Raw genomic sequence first — 20,935 nt, forward strand, 5'->3', positions numbered from 1 at the left:
ACATACACATATAAGTGTTCACATGGTCTTGGTTCCTCTCAATGTTTCTTCCTCATCTGCATGAATATCTTCATTCATCCTCATTTGTCTTTGTTCTCATGTTTTCAGCTCGTCTTCCTGTTCCTGTCATCAGCAGTAACTCTTCACAATGTTCTTCATCATCATCATCATCATCTTCAAACTGTTCACTGGTGTGTTCAGTGGTGAATGTGAGTCATGTGACTCTCTCCTGGTACATAGGAAACAGTTTATTGTCCAGCATCAGTGTGTCTGATCTCAGCATCAGTCTCTCTCTACCTCTGGAGGTGGAATATCAGGAGAAAAACAGCTACAGCTGTGTGATCAACAATCCCATCACAAACCAGACCACACATCTGGAGATCAGCAAACTCTGTCAACCATGTTCAGGTACAGCAGAGCTGATATAAGTTGATGTTGGTGCTGATATTAACATTTATTGACTGAGCTGGGGGATATTCCAGAAAGCAGGTTATGTGACATACCCGGGTATGTTTAAGAATAAGCGGATAACCTCAACTTTCTATTAGCGCTAATAGAAGTAATAAATAAGGTAATATATTATTCTATTAACTTTATATATATTTATTTATTTTATTTATTACATTTTACATTATCTCACACATCGGCATTTTCTATAATGTCTAAATTCTAAATCAAAATATATATCTGATATGACTAAATATAATTAGCATAAAACAAGCCATATAATTCACATTCTCGAGGATTAAAGATTAAATGGAAAAAATAAAATAAAAATGATTGCACAGCCATCAATTAGGTGGTGATATGTACTAAGCATGTAAACAACTAGTGAATAAAGTTAATCGAATTAAGATATTCAATAGACAGCAAGGGTATTTCCTTGATCAAGATACAGAAACATAACAAGGACATTGTTAAAATTGTACAGGTATAGGAGGAGACGAATTAATGTCATTCTTTTTGTTTTCTTTCTTCACACAAAAAGTATTCTTATAGCTTTGTAAAATCACGGTTGAACCACTGATGACACATGGACTATTTTAAGGATGTCCTTACTACGTTTTCTGTGCCATGTTAGGAATCTTGCTGTCTATAGAAGGGTCAGAAAATTATCGGATTATATCAAAATATATATTACAGTGCATTTCTACTAGCACAGTGGAGCAAGCATTTTCAATTAATTCCTATGGAAGGTAAGCTTAAACGCTTACATGATGCATTTTTGGACTGAAGTCGGTGCGGAGAAAGCATGGAGAGTAGCCAAGAGCATCAGCATACAGTGCTCTCTCCTTCAATACCATGACTGAGGTTCCCTTGAGCAAGGCACAGAAAACCCCTAACTGCTCCCCGGGACAATAAATTTAATTTGCAACTCACAGTTAAAAGAAGAAGATAAAACATAAACAGGGTGTGAACAATGTTTTCAGAAGCATGCGCTGCCCTGAATTTGAGGTGTTGTAGCGTTACCAGCGGCACAGAACGCAGATGTAACACTGTAGTGGAAATGCTTTGTAATTTGTGTTCTTAAAGTCCTACTGGTTTGGAATGACATGAGGGTGAGTAATTTATGACAGAATTTTCATTTTTGGGTGAATTATCCTTTAAAGTAGTTGACAGAATTGTAAAAAAAGCAAAATGATAAATTAAGCACAATGATCATTAAAACCTTTCAGTGTTTCAGTCTATGGTGAGTAGATATCATTTGTCCTCCTTCAATTATGCTTGATATTAGCATTTATTGACTGAGCTGATCTCAGTTAGATGTGTTTATTCCTCAGACTCTGAACACTGTTGTGGTTTTACTGAAGCTGTGATCCGATTGGTCCTCTCTGCTCTGGTGGGCGTGGCTACTGTCATTCTTCTGGTTTATGACATCAGATCCACAAGAGCTGATCAAGATCAAGCACAGATGCACCCATAAGGTACATGACAGATTATGCAATTTCTCATAAAGCTGTTTAGTTTATTCTTTATTAATCTTAATTTATTTGTAATGGTTTTGTATATTTACATTCTTTAATATATGTTTATTTGAGGTTTTTCCACTCTAAAATATGATTTGAGAACAAACAGAAATGCATGCTCTTATTAATGCTTAAAAGTAAATGTGAGTTTTTGCAATGATAAAAACTGATGATTACTGAATATTGCATTGCGTTATTAGTATAAAAAATATCTGCTCTTTATTCCTCAAACCACAATGTACTCTACGCGATCGTGAAATGCACCATACTATCAATACCATATTTTGGGGTAAAATGACTATTTTTAAAGTCATATTTTGGGGTAAAAGAATAAAAGTATTCAGGACAGTCATAAAGCATGAGGTGTTACTGAGACAAAGAAATATCTTCCCGCTGAAACTATACAGCTTGTTACTGGTCAGTCTAACCTGTGTTACAGGGAAACCAGATAAAACAAAATCCCTGGAGACACCGATCACCTTGGAAATCTTGCGACTCCGATCTTCTGGCAGTTTTCAGCAACTTTGTTGATTCACCTTGGAGCAGTCAACCCATGGATTAAATGGCAAAGGTTTCGCTCCTAACAGAATTCAACTGGAATCTACGCATTACACATGTACCGGGACACTTTACTCAGCAACTACAGAACCAATGCAAGTAATCGCTTGTTAACCATTTAAATGTGCTTCGATGCTTTGATTCCTTTTTAATTAAGGTGAGGTGATTCTTTGGTGGTTCTTAACAGGTTGTGATTAGCTGATGAGTAAATACTGCTATTATGCTATACTCTCTTGCATGGGAGCGCTACCCTTCTCTACTGTGCTCTCTCTCTCTCTCTCTATCCATACCTTGCATTGGCATATATGTTTAATGTGTGTATGTTTGTGTCTAGTCAGATGTTGCATGTAGTGTAGTTTATTAAACATCCATATGTATTCACACTTGGTTGTCTGTTTTTGCTGCTCACAGGACAAGGTCACTTTAACGATTAACACTGTCCATCCTCCGGATAAACAAATCATTTTATTGTACTATCAATACTATAATGTGATTATGCCCATTAACCCATTATAACCCATTGTGATTATGTTCATCTTACTTTGAGCTAATTTGGTACAGGCATTCAAATGATGTACAGAAAGCTTTTAATTGCTGCTTTAAAATGAAATAATTTGAATCAAAATCAAAAACTCTTTCATTATGTAATCCGTAAAGATTAATTGCTCTGTTGTACCCCAAAAGGTAAAATGTCGTCCTCTATAACGTGAAAATTGGCCTGAAGCCCAACCCTAGGGTCCTAAATAAGTTGGGGCCCCGGCTGAAATGTAGGGCCCTAAATCAGTTGGAAATGACAAATTCTTATGTCAGGGTTATATTGGTTTAATTCATGTATGTTTTCTCTGTGAACACAAACACATTCATCTCCAATATATTTCTATTTATACAGTTGAAATGTGGTTGACATGGAACTGGCAATGGGATGTGCAAGAATCTAAAACACTGGGCAATGCTTTATCTGTGTTACTTTTTCTCACAGCCTTGGAGCATGATATTAACAAAACCAAAGTTTACTGAGGAAATCAAGGTGCGTTAACAATGAACAGAACATTGAATAATTGTGTTTAAATCACTGAGCAGAGTTTTCTGAATCTCCGCTTCCTTATAACAGTACACTCGGGTTCAGTTTCCCAATCCCCAATTTGCATTCTGTGCCTGTTTATCTTTCAGTTGCCCATGTTCATACAGATAGATGGAGGAGCCTGGATTGGAGGGATCTGAGATGGCAGAAATAATGAACAGGACTTTCTGTCCTTCAAGCTTCTTTAATAAACCTCTGAAGACATTGATGTTATATATCATCTTACTTTTGAGTTCAGAATCATTAAACCACTTTTTGATAGATCGCACAGAAACCACGCTGTGCTTCCCATCTAGATCTTTAAACCTGTCGGTTTTCAGATACTCATTCAGGGCTGATATATACGGATCTTCATACTTCAGAGATGTGAAAGTCAAGCAAACCACTTGAGGAACATCAGGATTAAGAACGGTGTTGTTGAGACGGCCCGAATCTTCAATTTGGATCCCTTGCAGTGACTTGGTGTGAGAACTCAAGGTGTGAAGTTCATTCCTTGCAGTAGTTAACCACTCCTCAAGTGGGTCAGCGTTGAATGGGGAGCTCCTGTGGATCTTCAGGATGTCTTCCAGAGACTTTTCCTTCATCTCTCCTCCTCGGACAGCAGGCAAGACCCTGCCGAGTGCTTCCAGAAGCATTGTCTTGTAAATGCTAAACGATTTCTGAAATAATTGCAGTCTGTCTTTAATGTCACTGAAACTGTTAACCAATGCATTCCCTGACAGGTCGTTGTATGTCCTCTCTGCCTTTCCCAGCTCCTCGATTATACATTCAGTTTCGAAAGCCACACTTGCACTGATTTCTCCCTGTACCCATGCTGCTTTTGCGTTCAAAAGATGGAGTGGATAAAGCCAGACTTTTATAGGAACTTCATTCTGTGGATTCCTCAGCAGAGCGGGGAGCTCCTTGTACAAATCCAAGGCCTCCATGTATGTGGTGGGATTCTGATGAAGGCGGACATCGCTGTGAATTGTGCAAGTGATCTTCTCAGCCATTTTCTTTTCAGCAGCAGTCATTTTAAAAGTGGTGTTTGCCTCAGTGGAAAAACCAGGGATCTTCTTGACCATGGCATTTAGTTTTCCATCCATCTCATGCTTGTTTCCTCTTCTGAAATCATCCGATCGAACACCATGATGGCCTGAGCTCCGTACAGTACCGCCGTGACCACATGAGTTGCAGATTTCAGGTCAAGCCCCCCAGGGTAGGTGATATTGCCCAGTTGGGACATAGTGAGCTGTTCATATCTTGTGGTTTCACTGTAAAATATTGTAGATCTGGACTGTTGTTTGAGGATTTGGTGTCACGCAGGAACTTTCCAGATCCTCCCACCTGCACGAGCCCCGCCAAGAAACTGGCCTTCAGGGAGGTGGTTAAATCCAAGAGACTGAATTTACTTGAGAGAGAGTCAGAGCTACTGAACTTCAGATATGTCTGGGGCTGTGGATGACTGTCCAAATTTTCACTCAGCGATTTATTATCCCACAGAGTAAGACCTGAAATCAGAAGTGACTTGAACAGTTATTAAAGTGGCGGTTGAATGGTATTGTCACACAATGACGGATAAGTGGTGATTCAACATGATTTGAGAAGTGTAATGAAGAAAATGTTTTTTTAGGTAAGTGCAGCACCTGGAATGAAGGAATCGTCGAGGCAGTCATACAGCATACCAGGTAAAAGAGGTCTTCCAAGGGCTGCTACTTTCATAGTCTCTGACTATAGAAAGAAAGAAAGAAAGAAAGAAAGAAAAAGTTCTATACATATTTTAAAACCTGAAATACATCTGGTTAGTCTTTCATTTGATCTAAAGGCACACATACCTCTGCGTTCACCACAGCAAGGGCTGCCAGACACAGAAACACGTAAATGTAGATGGACATCGGCTTCCTCGAGTGCATCAAAAGAGCGTCCATCTTAGAAAAGATAACAAGAAGACCTGTTGGAATAATAATAAAAATAATAATAAAAACATCCATTTACAAAAAGAAAATGTGTACCTCATTTTTTTTTAAGTTCAAATAAAAATATATTTTGAAGTACGCTTTATATAGTAATTATACTAATATCAATTAACTACTAATATAGTAGCATACTTTAAAGTGTACTATTTTAATACTACTTGGGTCTTACTAAAATGCCTGTTTGAGCTGTCTCAGCTGAAAATAACTGATACATCTTAAAATAGGTCAGTGTTGTGTTTTACTCCAAGATGCACACAAGCAATTTTTAAGGCTTTTTTATATATTTATAAAAAAGCTGCTTAAATATCCTAATTTAACTAAAGCCACCCTGCAGATAAGAAAAATAAATAAAATAAAATTCCTGTATTTAATGTATTTTTTACAGAATCATAATTTTGTCATAATGTTTACAGTATAAATCTGGTTTTACAATTAACAAACAATATACTTTTACATTTAACTAGTAAATTCAACAATGCACACTGCTACTCAAATCGGTTTTGTACCTTTAAGGTATACTGCCAAGCAGCATAATAATGCCGGTAGTAGAAGAGAAAGCCACAGGAATGATCAAACATCCTCACAAGAAGCTTTTCCACAAGCTTAAGTATATATTACTAACATACAGAAGTTGCAGTCAATCAACACAAAACACCATCATGGTAACACAAAATACTTAATAATGCAATAAACATTCATTAAACATCAGAAAATGTAACATATAACCTTATATAAATGATTAATATTCATAAATTAATATAAAAACTTTTTTATAATATTTTACAGTTAAACTTACACTTTATTTTTTCTTTCCCTTTTGTACCTATAGCCTATGAGTGTCTTTGGGAAGTTAAGAGCTGAAATCTTCTGGTAAAGTCTTCAGCTGAAGTCTAAAACTCACTGGACTTCTGTATATTTATACTCCGAACAAAACAAACAAACCAAAAAACACACACACACACACACACACACACACACACAAAAAACACTGCTCTTTACCCTTATGGACCCAGTGTGTAGCTGTGTTTGGCTAAGACTTTCTGTGCAATACACTACATGTGTGTAACATATAGAATAAAATGTGTGATCATTTGTAAACATTGGAAGTATAAAAATCTAACCTTTTCCTAAAGTTTATTTACACATAAATAAATAGTGGAATACATGACAGAGAAATGTTTTTCTATCTATTTGTTTGCGTTTTGGTAGTACATCCACTGCAGCTACCATGCCTTGACTAGATATTCAAACGCCCTTTATCCGATTGCAATCCAATGACAGGGACGCGCATTTTGAATGTCCGGTAGTCCTCAAAGTCCTCATTATAGTCTTGTCATGTTAACAAAGACGTGGCATAAATGTCATCATAGTTTTTATCATCAGATATTAGTTTTAGATCGTCAACGTCTCGTCTTAGTCACATAAAAAATGATTGTTAACGAATATTTATCGTCCTCATCGTCATTGACGAAATTAACACTGCCTTGCCATCCAGACCCCTTCAAATAGCATCTCGTCTGAATGGCAAGACTTACACAGCAGCAGGTCAGGCTGCGGATTCATTGCATACCAGGCCGACCTTCTGAAAGACCCGGATAAAGGTCAGGGTCTCTCCTCTAATGAAGTGGCTGAGCAGCGCTGCTCTACAGATCTTGCTCTCCATTCTACCAAAAAGACCACTACTGCCATAGGCAGATGTATGGACGGAGAGACATCTGTGGGTGAACCTTGGTGACATTGGGGTTGGAGCTGAAATCTGTAGGACGGTAGCTCTCCAGGAGCAAGGTTGGAGATCCCTGGTCTAAGGGCTAGAGACGGGTCCAGAAGGTTAGTGTCAGGACTCCACCTGCGGGCAGATCTAGAAGGCGGTGTAAGTCAAAGAGTCAGAAGCAAGACGAGGCATTCCCAACACTCTCGTCCGGACCAGGGCAAACCTCCCTCTTAGGATATTTACATCTAACGTTTCCTCACCTAATCATGTTATGAACCTCCATTCACAGCATTACAGTCTCCTGCTGGACCTGGCTTCTATGCCTCCTAGAACTACCTGCTGTAGGTCCAGAAAAGACATGCGTGGGAGCCATGGTGGCAATGTATGATCCATGTCTTCCTTAACTGTTGCTAGTTGTATAATTCTCTTCCTAGCATTTAACAGCAGTTACTGCGCATCTCCTGTAATTCCACAGATGATCACACCAAGTAGCTAAGCCCTTTTGTGGCTTCCTTGGTCAGTCATTTCCAGTGTTTGGAATAACGGCGTTTAAAAGAACAGCGTTAGGTAACGACGTTATTTTTTTTCAGTAACGGGGTAATCTAAGTAATTACTTTTCCAATCATTACAACGGCGTTAACGTTACTGAACGTTAAATGCGGTGCGTTACTATGCATTGATTTAATAAACTATGCAATCCGAACGCACCCCTGGCTCACACAGTGAGTGAGGAGGTGGGTTAATAACGAGATAAGCGATTATGATTGGCTAAGGCAGAGTCATGTGTTTCATGGTAGCCAATCAGAGCCAGTGTTTTTAAACACATGCCGGCACACGCGGCTGCGCCAGCGGCGCCAAACACACACACACACACACACGCGCAACAGCTACACAGAGATTCGCAGCAGCAGCAGAGATGGCGAGTCAGGAGCAATCCGATGAAAAGTTGGCATTTTCAAGGTGAAGATATAAGCACTACTTCAAATTCATTGTGGTCAAAGGCAAGAACGTGCATGTAATGTTTACATGTAATGTGTGACACGCATCAACAAAGCTAGTGGCCAAAAACACTTTTCTTACAAAGATAATACTTGAAGTGCAGGATAAAACTCTTGCTGTCTGTTGACGTGCAATAAATATTGAAAGTTATGTACCTGTCTGTTCTGCTCATTTCAACTGACTTGTGTAAACTGAAAAAAAAAAAGTACAAATTCTGTCTTATAGCAACTTTTTTTTTTTTTTTTTACAGTAACGCAAATAGTTACTTTCCCTGGTAACGAGTTACTTTTATTATAGAGTAATTCAGTTACTTTTTGGAACAAGTAGTGAGTAACTATAACTAATTACTTTTTTAAAGTAACGTTCCCAACAGTGATCATTTCTGTGGTGGGATCCTGCAGCTTCCCCTATTGGTATTAGCAATGGTATTTCTAAATCCATATATATGTTAAGAAGTATACATGTTAGTTCTCTGTGCAAGTCCATATTCATGGTAGATGTGCATGCTAGTCTTTGTGCACCTTTTTAAAACCCTTTATGGTAAAGGTGATGCGATGCAGGTCTCTTCCCCTTTCTCTGAGTTGGTTCAGGCCATGGTTTTTACCTTGGACCCCACTCTCCGTGTACACACTTTTGTAAACAGGGTGTTTCTTCGAAGTCCTTTTGGTATCTTGTGACCCTCGGGCAGCTCGTTCTTAAAGCAGGAGGTAGTCCAGGTGTGACAGGATATGGCTTTTGTCAGCCCTGGTACTCGGCAGTATTTTTCAATATTTGGTGCACCTTTGGCCATAGAGACGTTATGTCCATGACAGCCATTAAAACGTCTTGGTGTAGCTCGTAAATGGACATTTTACATTATCCATCAATAGTTGATTTGCTGAAACTCTTGTTAGAGTTTGTTTAGCTCATTATCTGATTAATATTGAGCTTGTCGTCTGTTTCAAAGAACAAGTCTGCAGAGTATCGTACCTGTCATCAAACTATCACTGTGATGTTCAAAGCAACTGATGCGTCCACTAAGATGGGCCTAAAACAAGGTTTGACAGCAATGGAAGTACTAATTCTATGTGAAGAATCAGATGGAGAGATAAAACAACTGCCTCATGAAGAAAATAAATAAATATAAATTAATAGGAAATTTCCCTCATATAAAAACATTACTGTAACAATTTTGCAGTATTCAGTGCTTGAGATTTGCATATTTACAGTTTATCTTATTTTAGGGCTAGGTTTTTTGTTCACTATCTCATGATAGGGAGTTCCTCAAATCCAGTCCAGTTGAGCTCTAGTATCTCTGAAGAACTTTATCAAGTGTGTTTGACTGGTGCTGGAGCTAAACTCTGCAGGACACTGGCCCTCCAGGACCGGATTTGAGGAACCCTTTAATGTATGTCAATATATATATATTAGCATGAGGCACCACAATATCACAAAGCATCATACAGCATATGATCCACAAGTGGAAGCATGAGTGTCTTTTCAGCACATTAGCACATTACCTTGTCTCTGCATATTTGCCTTTCATCAATGCACACAGTCTATTAAAATATGGGATTTTATTTCAACTGTAATTATGTAATTCACATTAATGTCCCCCTTTTATTTATTATTATTATTATTATTATTATTATTATTATTATTATTATTATTATTTCTTTTGATCTTTCTATCTATCTATCTATCTATCTATCTATCTATCTATCTATCTATCTATATATACAGATTACACTCTGTGCCCATAATATATTTATCACAGTGATCTTGTGCACATTATCTTGGTTTGGCAATGTGCCCTTTAAAATATCTATGCACGGTCATTGCTCTGGGCTGCATTTCCCAAAAGTGTTGTTGGCTTAATTGATTGTGATGGTCTTCCCAATCAACTCTGCACGATGATTTTGGAAAATGCAGCCCTGCATGTTGTCTGATAGATAACAAATTAAAAAATAAGCAGAAAATGAGCTACATATTAACAGCAAAACAAACTATTTCAAAGAGCATTTCAGTAAATCCACTGTATGTCGGGAATTAAAATGTCAACATAAAAAACGAAAGGAGCTGTTACAGTTTACTTAAAGAGTTTGTATGCCCTTTATTTTGGTCTCAACAGACGGTCAAACTGAATGTTCCAGTAATGCCTGGCAAACATCAGATTGATGTTTGATGTCACGAGGGCTGTCATGATATCAGATTTTTCCAACCACGGTTTTCATAGCCAAATGAATTTATGGTAACAATAAATTGCAATCATGATACACACCTTAAAAAAATGTTCAGTCAAATACATCTTTACTTTGCTTCTTTTGTGTTTTGCTTTATTTTGTTAGCCAACGAATCACACTATTTCACAGAACAAATACAAGAATTACAACTCTGGCTTCTTTGACACTACCTAAGACATAACCAGAAGGGAGAGAATACTGTCAAACTCAGCGGTATTATAGATAAAGCTTTAACAACACAACTAATACATTACCTTATTTGAAATGACATGCCCAAATTAAAATACATAGATCACAAAGCCTTTGAGCTTCAAACTTTGTCCATTTGAATTCTGAGATTTATGTGATTTCATTTCGAAGAGACTAAAATGCTAGCCTTTTTTAGCTCAGCACAGCAATTTATGCAATTTATGAAATTTATGAAAATAACAACATATTTTACTCCAAAACTGTGATATAGCATCATTTGAGTGATTGAAATAACTTCCAAATGTGAACTGATGTGGCTTCTTATCACCGAATGAGGCAAAAATGATATCACTTTAGTATTCTACACAGTGATGAATACTAAGTTGAATCACGTAGTTTTGGATTGTTTCTGATCCCAAGATTTAAGCAACCAATATACAATTTTAATTCTAAAAGAAGAAGGGGAAAAAACTATGTTTAAAAGTCAGTTTATATTTTACCAAGGGTACCAAGGGTGCATCAACCCCTCCGCCCCCCCCTTTCCCCCATCATGGGTCCATGAGGGCAAAGGGTCCATTTCTTCTGCATATAAATGTCACTACAGAAACCCAGTGAGCTTCAGACTCCAGTTGAAGACACAGCCAGAAGATTTCATCTCTGAATTTCCCAAGGACACACAGAGAGTCCAGGTAACACATCACTAAATCAATTTAAATGAACAGATGTGACAACAGGGGATTTATAGGCATGTTTTTATTATAATAAAAAAATAATAATAATCACCACTGCTTGTTGAGGTGTGTTCAGGGGCATTGCTATTAAGGAGCTGAAAATAGACTGCGCCATAGACCGACTCAAACCTGGTCTAAAGTCTGGCGCAATATTTTTTCTTTGTTATTTTAAAGAGCGTGTTATTATAGGCAGGTCCATGATGCTTATTAAACACAGGGAGGCATAGCAGCATACAAACATGCCAAATATTAAAAATTAAAGGAGTGCAATGCATAATTATTTTTTTGTAGGCTAATTAAATATATTTATACATAAATGCCTACATGTCATAATGGATAGTCATCGCCTGTATCAGAATTAGAATCTTCTTGCTCGCACACGAGCAGCTCCGTTTCATCTCTTTGCGCTTGCCAAATTCCGCCGTGTAAATAGCAAATCCATCATAGCACGGGCGCAACTGGCTCTTAAAGACAATAGCAAAAGTGGATTTGGACACGCCCTGAGTGCACCTGCGCCGTGCGCTTTACACTTTGCATTTAGATCGTTAAAATAGGGCCCATAGTGTTAATATGAAAATGTTGCTTGTCCCTTTAAGAATGAGAGTTGTCAAGAGCTATACTGTTTCAAGTAGACTTTGCAGGACCCCTCAAGCTCCATCAGGTTGGATGGGGAGCATTGGTGCACAGATCTCCCTAGAGATGTTCATTAGGGTTCAAGTCTGGGCTCTGGCTGGGCCACTCAAGGATATTCACAGAATTTTCCTGTAGCCACTCCTCTATTGTCTTGGCTGCGCTTAGGGTCATTGTCACAGTCAGTTGTCCAGAGAGCTCTTGAGCAGGTTTTAATCAAGAATGTAATATTTGCCTTTCGCAATTCATTTTTTCATCTGCATATATTTGCCATCTGCAATTCAAATATGTCTACATTATTCTTCTATTACATAATAATGATATTCACACTGACAACTTACACAGTTTAATGGGTAAATTCATTTATTGGAGACAGAATTCAACAAAGACAGGCTTTTATTTGTGTGCATAGCATGATGGATGCTCTCACAGTCTGATAGAGGCTTAAATCAATCTGCAGTCATATTATAATCTTTCAAATACTTGGTCAGCATCTGCAGCACACAAACAGGAACCCTCCAACTTCCCCAGCTCCACCTGTACACTTCTGTTCTGGGTGGTTCATGTTCAGGTACGCTTTGTACAGCAGCAGAAGCATATCGTACTTGTTGTTGTTGTTTTGTTTTGTGATTATTACTGCTGATTGATTGTGTGTTCTTAAAGTCCAGCTGGCTTGATCATATGTAAGTTTTAATATTGTTTTTATGTTTTATATGAAACCTACCTATTATCCCTGCTCTGAGTGGGATTAAAACCGGTGTCTCCAGATCCCTATTTTCAACACAAAGGCAGTGTATTCAGGACACTGAGGCATCTTCTCATGTGATTTCCATTCAATCAGGTCTTCTTGTTGCCATTTTTAAGATGGTGCCACCTTTGATGTACCCGAAGCAGCCAAACTTCATCTGCTTATGTGCATATTTATGGCTGGCAACCCTAACTGTGGCGAATGCTGGAATTTCTCGTCAAATTATGTCCCGAAGCAAAACATTGACTCCAGGTAAGATGCAAATGGTGTTACAAAATGTGAATGTATAGAGATCAGCAATATTACAGTGTGCTGTATATTTTGTGTGCTTATTGCATTGTTGTTAACTTGATCCTGTATTCCCTCTTAACACATTTTGTTTGCAGCTATATTTTATTATCCTGAGTGGTCCCAGTCCTTAATACCTGTGTACTTACATAGTAACTTGATGTGTACATAGTATGTAACCACAGTGTAAATATCTACAGCTCTAATGTTCGTGTAACTACACATATGTAACAACCCACTGAATGTTATGCGTAAGTACAAATGTGTTGACTCTGATATTACACAGCAGCGGCCAGTTAAGTTAAGTGCATATAAATTGTGTTTGGTGTCCAGAATGTTACACTTTATATCAAGTGGACATTTACTGAGGAGTTACCATGTAAGTACACTAGTATTACTGTGGTGCGCCAACTCCAATTTGAGATCCAACTCCTCCCACTTTACATACAAAGTGTTGTCACCAATGCCCTGTTACATATTTGTACACAAAAAATCCTGAGGCTGGTTACATGTGTGTAGTTACAGAAATATTACAGCCGTAGGTATTTAGGGACACTTAATGTAAAGTGGCACCTAATGGGGTCTCTATACCATTATACATTATTCATTGTCATTAAAAATGTGTTATGAATATCTTTCTTTATTATGGCCGTAGCATCAGAGACGATGGAAGTGGCAGCCCTAGGAAGACCTCTGTCACTTGGTATGCTTTACGACTCCCGCAAAGATTCCTTCATTCCAGGTAGTGTATCTATTTAAAAATGTATCATAATTAAAAAAAATAAAAAATCACCAAATTTTAAATCACCAATTACCAGAGAAAAAATAGTGAACCTGCTGTTCCTTCTAAGCAAAATAATTGTAATGTGCATTTGTTCATATCTAACAGAGGTATGAGGTTACGAGATACATTTTGTGAATATTTGGCCAAAGAGTGTTTTTAATCTAGATTTAAACAGAGAGAGTGTGTCTGAACCCAGGACATTATCAGAAAGGCCATTCCAGAGTTTGGGAGCCAAATGTGCGAAAGCTCTACCTCCTTTAGGGGACTTTGCTATCCAAGTACTACCAAGAGTTTTGTGACCTTAAGGAGCGTGATTGTAGCATGGTAGAAAACTTGTTAGTTATGCAGGAGCTAAACCATTCAGAGCCTAAATAATAATAATATTTTGTAACTGATATGGAACTTAATAGGTAGCCAGTGACTGTAGAATTGGGGTAATATGACCATATTTTCTTGACCTGGTGCTGCATTTTGGACATCCTGTAGCTTGTTCATTGAAGATGCAGGACAACCAGCTAGAAGTGCATTACAATAGTCCCGTATTTTCTGCATATTTACAACCCTACATCTCTTCCTCATACATACAGTAACTCTTAAATCCATTTTTCGTTTCAGGTCTTACTCTCTGGGATAAGAAATCATTGGAGGAAAATGTAGCCACTCATCGTCAGGTCCAGACAAATCTGAAGTTCAGTAGCTCTGATTCCCTTTCTACTAAGTCCAGTCTCCTGGATATAAGTGCTTCCCTGAAGGCCAGTTTCTTGGCGGGGCTCGTGGAGGTGGGAGGATCTGGAAAGTTCCTGCATGACACCAAATCCTCACAACAACAGTCCAGAGTTACAATGTATTACAGTGAAACCACAAGATATGAACAGCTCACTATGTCCCAACTGGGCAAGATCACCCACCCTGAAGTGTTTGACCAACAAACTGCAACTCATGTGGTCACGGCGGTACTGTACGGCGCTCAGGCCATCATGGTGTTTGATCGGATGTTTTCAGAAGAGGAAAACAAGCAGGAGATTGAGGGAGAAATGGATGCCATGGTCAGGAGCATCCCTTCATTTTCCATTACTGGAGATGGATCTGTAAATATGAAAGATCATAACAAGACAATGTCTGAGAAGATCACATGCACATTTTATGGGGACTTCTCTCTTGATCAGGACCCCACCACATACAGGGAGGCCATTAAGACATACAAGAATCTCCCCACTCTGCTGAGGAACAATCCAGATGATGTGGTTCCAATAAAAGTCTGGCTCTATCCTCTTCATCTATTGGACAGAAAAGCAGCTCAGATTAAGAGAGAAATCACCACAAGTCTGATTTCCGACATTGAATCTTTAATGGAGGAGCTGGGAGAGGCAGAGAAGAAATGCAATGACCTGCTCAAAAGAACACTAGTCGATACTTTCCGTGACATTAAAGAGAGGCTGCACTCTTTTCAGGAGTCATTTAACTTTTACAAGACAAAGCTACTGAGTAAAATTGGCAGGGTCTTGCCTGATATTCGAGGAGGAGATATGGAGGAGAAACATCTGGAAGACATCCTGGAGACCCATAGGAGGTCCCCATTCAGAGCTAGCATGCTTAACCACTGGTTAAATGATGCAAAGTCTGAACTTGAACTCTTGAGTTCTCTTACCGAGACATTGGAAGGGATCGAAATTGAAGACTCAGACAATCTCATGACCCTCTTCTTTGACTTAGATATTGATGCAGTGGTGTGCTTCACCTTGACATCTCTGGAGTATGAAGACAGATATATTTCAACCCTGGAAAACTTCCTGCATTCTGACAGGTTTAGAGTGCAAGTTGGGTTTAACACTTATTTTTCAGTGGAATCTTCTGGAAAGTGGTTCAGTGATCACAATGTCATAGTAAAGATGATAAAAGACTTGACTCAATTCAGGAGGTTTGCAGAGGCCAATAAAGATAACAAGAAAATCCATTTCATAATATCTTCAATTGCCAATCCCTCCATTGAAGGCTCCTCTATCTATCTGTATGAAAAAGGGGATCTGACAGACAAACAGTTCAAGCCCATGTCCAAGCCGCCCCCACCAATAGTGAAGAATGTCAAGGACCAAACTGTGTCCTTGAAGCTACCAAAATCTTCATCTAGAGGGAAAGTGCAGTACAGAGTAGAATACAAGCCAATTAAACCACATAATAAAGCTGAGGAACCATGGCATTCTATGGACACATATGATGAAGACTTTACTTTGACTGGATTGGAGTCTGGACAGCAATACTGGATCCGCTGTAGGAGAGTTGATAAAGTGGGAGTGAGTGAAGCCAGTGATACTGTCAGCACTTCCTCTTTCGGTAAGTGTCATATGCACATATTGAATAATTAAGTGTTGTCACCAAATGTGCCCCGCACGTCCTGAAAGGTGAAGCCAAAACATTTGGATCACCTCAACCCTCTCCATGTAAACGAATGGGACACTTCTTATACATATACATATTGTAAAACATATTTCCATGTTTTCCATCTTTTTTATGTACATAAATCATGCTTTCTTTCTCCCGTAGTGACGTGGCTGCCAAACAATGCGGATAAACACACAGACGGAGGTATCCACACATGCTTAATTTCTCTCTCTAACTGCAGTAGCCTGCATATCAATGGCTCAAGCCAAATTCTTTGGCATTAGCAGCCGAAGGTTGGAGTGAGATGAGTTACTTTTCACGGTGGAAACATGACAAATGTCTCGAAATAAAACTTTTGGTCCCACTTTATATTAGGTGGCCTTAAGTACTTACATAAAAAAACAAGTACAATGTTCTTATTGTGTTCATATTGTTTTGTAAAACACTTTTGCTGCTATTGAGGTGGGATAGGGGTAAGGTTAGGGAGAGGGTTGGAGGTATGGGTAAGTTTAAGGGTGGGTTAAGGTGTAAAGTATGGGTCAACAGTGTAATTATAAATGTAATTACAGAAATTAAATACAGACGTAATTACATGTTGTTTTTTTAAATATAAGTACAATGTAAAAACATGTATGTACACAATAAGTACATTGTTCTAAATTATTAATTAAAATGTAAGTACATAGTAGTTAAGGCCACTTAATATAGTGGGTCCAAACTTTTGTACCAGGTCTTGAGGCAGCCTGGTCTAATTGTTTATAAGTAGGTATTAGTACATAACGTTTACAAGCGCAAAACATACAGTTTTAATGAAATACAGACTTTAAAATGTAAATATTGCTATGTATTTTTTTTTAATCCCACTCCTACCTCTAAACCTAACCATAACTATTTCTTAAAAATATGTACAGTATAAAGAAAAACATGACAGTAAAATAAGTTTAAACATAATCATTTATTTATAGCAAACATATCAAAAGCTGCCATAAACCTGTCGTTAAGCTTCTTGAAGCATCAATTTTTTAATTTGTAATGAGCGCGTCAGCTCAGCGCGGGTATTGCTGCTCAGTGACATGCACAAGGGGGTTGGGGGGTGGGATTGGTTTGAGCCCCTGCCCCTTTGAGGTCCGACGCTAAAGTGCCCTAGCGGTCTGGTCTGCCATCGGTCTGCGATTTCTTCCGAGGGAAGGGGTGTGTGATATGAATTATTTTTGATCGTGGACGATAAAAGTGTCTCCACGATCTGATTTTGGAGAAATATCACTGTATTGTGCTGCAGCACACGTTTTATCATCTGCAGTTTTGGCGTCACAGAATATATACTGCGAAGGACCACAGATGACTGTGACATACATGCAGGGGGGCAGGGTTTCAAATTTTATTGAAGCACCCCTGGGCGCCACCATTGGCTAGCGGACCCCCACCTGCTGTTAGCATTCCATTGAATGACGGGACTTTCATTTTTGGCCTCCTTTTTAAGATAGACATGATAGCCTCTATAATTTCTTCAACATAAACATGTGGACATCGCAACCCTTACAAAAACGAATCCTTGTTTTAATTGAAGTACATCTTTCTGCGTTATTTCTGAATGCTTGAGAGACTATAAAATTAATCATAAAACTGTATTAATAAAGTCATAGCCATAGGCAACTGTCTAGATACTGTAATGTAATGCAAACTGTATTTTTAGTCATAATGGTTGTTCACATGGGTGTGTGATGGTCACTGCGCCATCAGCACCCACCCAATGTGCACCAGTGTGTGTGGGTCTTATCAATGCTTCTTGCAGCTTTAATTTATTAATGTTTTTTTTTTTTTTTTTTTTTACTCTTAAGTAAACGCACCTGTGTAAGTCACTTAACCTGCTTCTGGAAAACCCAACAGTGCAGTTCTGTTTATACATCTCTGGTTTACTGGCAATTCTGTAGTAAGCCCTGCAAATTTAAGGGAGTCAGTTATGCAGTTATCAGTCTTGTTAACTAAACTGTGTGAACCTTACAGCTCTTAGCTCTTTAAAAAAATGCCAGAAAACTTTATTATGCTTTATTCTTTGGTTTTCTCTTAATTCTTAATTTAATAAAAGGACAACCTTTGATTGTGGGAGGGAGAGGAGGTGATGAATTCTCCATTAAGTCCACTTATAACGACCACAACACCATTAAGAAGATCATCATATATTACTCTATGGTGGGTGAAGGTTTTTTTATTTATTTTATTTTTTAACTAATTTATCATCACTGATTTAGTCACATTATCATCATTCAGTTATTCACATGAAATGCATTTCTGCCATAGGAGACAATACAAACAATACAGCTGTTTCTCGAGGATGACCAGATGATTCAAGTTGGTAAGAATAAAGGAAGATATAAAGAAGAACTTGAATTTGACAAAACGGATAAAATAGTTTCTGCAAAACTGTGGCCAAATAGACCTAATGACAGGTTTTGTGGTCTGGAATTTAAGGTGAAAAAAACGAGTGGTGAAATAACAAAAATGTCTGTCAAGTGTAACAATCTGGGTGCGCCTGTGTTTGTTAATGTTAGATCAGGAAATTGTCAAGGCATGAAAGGTAGAGCCGGACATGAAATTGATGCTCTGGGTTTCTATTTCAATTAGACTGCAGCTTTATATTTGTGTTTTTTTATAATTCTAATCCAAAAATAACAAATGAACATTTAAAAAAATGGCATCTGAACAGCAATCGTACAAGCGAAACATATATTTTTAGAAATTTATACTAAAAGTGTGTGAGTGACAATATCCGATTTGAATGTATCAGTAATATTTGACAAGTTTTCTAGTGTCGATCACACTGTTATAATTTTCAGGTAAATCAATAAATGATTGTGTTTTGGGTTAAGGGAAAACCATGAATAGCATCTTATTTTTTTTAATGTCATGTATGTCTATATTTAGTTTTTTTATCATTTATTTTTCTCTTCTGTACCTTGTGGAAGTGCAAAACATCTTGATGTACAATGACAATAAAGAAGGGCCTTACACAAGTCTGTCATTCACCAAAATGGTGATTGTGTTAATAAAATATCAAGTATGCAACACTTTTCACTCCACACTCCACTTGTCTGTTCTGCAGAAAAGGAGCGAAACACTAGCTACGAAAAACAAACAAACAATACAAAACAAAAAAAACTGCTAATGATGTCTAATTCTTCTTAAATGAACCGTTTCACAGCAAGGAACCAGTTGAACTGGTTCACAGAATCTAACTGAATCAGTCTTAAGCTCTGGGTTGATGACGCAAGAAACACAACCTCATTTATCTTAATTAAACATGTTGAAAAAATGCTAAATATTATTTTAAATATTACTGACAGTGAAGGACGAGAGAGGACCAGGCCTGGGTTTTATTTTGTGTTTTGGTTTTGGTTTTGTGCAACAGTCGTCTGCGAGCGGCTGTTGCGATGTTTTGTGTTTACTTTATTTTGAAACTTTTATTTATTATTATTCCCATTATTTATTATTCCCACCTCCTACTTCCTGACTTAGGAACTGTGTTACAGTTTTGTTTAAGCAAACAGAAATGTACTGATTACTCACACTTGTAAAAGTCCGTATAGAAATGCACATTATTAAATAAAACACAAAACTGGTGTAGGCCTGCACAAACAATAAGTAAACAATAAAAAATAAATAAATCTGCAGTAACATGATTCAAATATACAGTATCTTGCAGTGAGGTAGTTCTCAGTTCTGATAAGTCCTATAGGCATTATTATAATGTGAGGAAAAAGGTTTTCAATAGGAAATAAAACTCCTCAGATGAAATAATTTGATCAGATTTCCCTAATTGACATTCGAAGGTGGGAATGATGTAAATAAAATAGTGAAACAGGGCTTTTCTCTTTTCTTACCTCTGTTTTAGCGAGTTTGAATCTCTAAGTAAGATGGCATACAAAGGCACTGTAGTTTACATCACATCATTACTGGGAGAAAGTCATGCAATATGAGGTTTGACATGATGCATGTAACATGTAAAGCACATCTAACTACTATTTCTGAATGCAATGCTAAAGTTATTTCCATTAAAATAGGTTCAAAATGAATGTGCACATTCCCTATATCTGTATGTTTAAAGGTAATGTAAACTATTAAAAACAAAAAAAGCATGCTCACTTTCCAGACTAAACTGTATTTGTGTACTTGAGAATTTATTTCTATTTCCAGCACAGCTTCAGTGAAACAACAACAGTGGATGCAGTCTGAAAAAGGAACTGTCCATTGGGCATTTAGCTCATTTTCAAGCAGCCTTGTGCAATAGGCTTCAGGAAACCACTTCTGTTCTCTGTTGCTCGGCTGCAATCATTTCTCCATGTCTGTTCACACAGTTCACACACACACACACACACACACACACACACACACTGATTTTGTGTAAAGTGGTTTCATCCCATAGGCGTAATGGTTTTTATTCTGTACAAACTGTATATTCTATGGCCCTTCACCAACCCTACACCAAACCCTAACCCTCAGCTCGGCTGCAATCATTTCTCCATGTCTGTTCACACAGTTCACACACACACACACACACACACACACACACACACACACACACGCACACACACACACACAAATAACTTTAAAGAATTATATTCTGCTCAACAAGCCTGCATTTATTTGATCCAAAGTACAGTTATATTGTGAAATATTTTTGCCAATATCAAAAATT

At 37.8% G+C, this 20,935-nt stretch overlaps 1 protein-coding gene and 1 pseudogene across 2 annotated transcripts; one reads left to right on the forward strand and one right to left on the reverse strand.

The window, feature by feature from the left end:
- Nucleotides 1-3,326: 3,326 nt before the first annotated feature.
- Nucleotides 3,327-6,169, reverse strand: LOC113040415 (neoverrucotoxin subunit alpha-like; annotated as a pseudogene).
- A 5,141-nt stretch (nt 6,170-11,310) lies between these two features.
- On the forward strand, nt 11,311-19,306 carry LOC113040416 (verrucotoxin subunit beta-like). Of its 2 annotated transcripts, none has more exons than XM_026198766.1 (7): nt 11,311-11,371; nt 12,885-13,043; nt 13,735-13,821; nt 14,479-16,194; nt 16,405-16,446; nt 18,329-18,432; nt 18,541-19,306. In XM_026198766.1, exons 2-7 carry the CDS (start codon nt 12,908-12,910, stop codon nt 18,862-18,864), a joined length of 2,409 nt encoding a protein of 802 aa, XP_026054551.1. In that variant the 5' UTR covers nt 11,311-11,371; nt 12,885-12,907; the 3' UTR covers nt 18,865-19,306. The 2 variants fall into 2 exon arrangements, with proteins under 2 accessions (XP_026054551.1, XP_026054553.1); XM_026198768.1 differs by having other exon boundaries at nt 11,312-11,371; nt 12,908-13,043.
- Nucleotides 19,307-20,935: the final 1,629 nt, after the last annotated feature.

This window comes from Carassius auratus, chromosome 22, assembly GCF_003368295.1.
Source record: "Carassius auratus strain Wakin chromosome 22, ASM336829v1, whole genome shotgun sequence".
In the NCBI taxonomy this organism is placed as follows: Eukaryota; Metazoa; Chordata; class Actinopteri; order Cypriniformes; family Cyprinidae; genus Carassius; species Carassius auratus.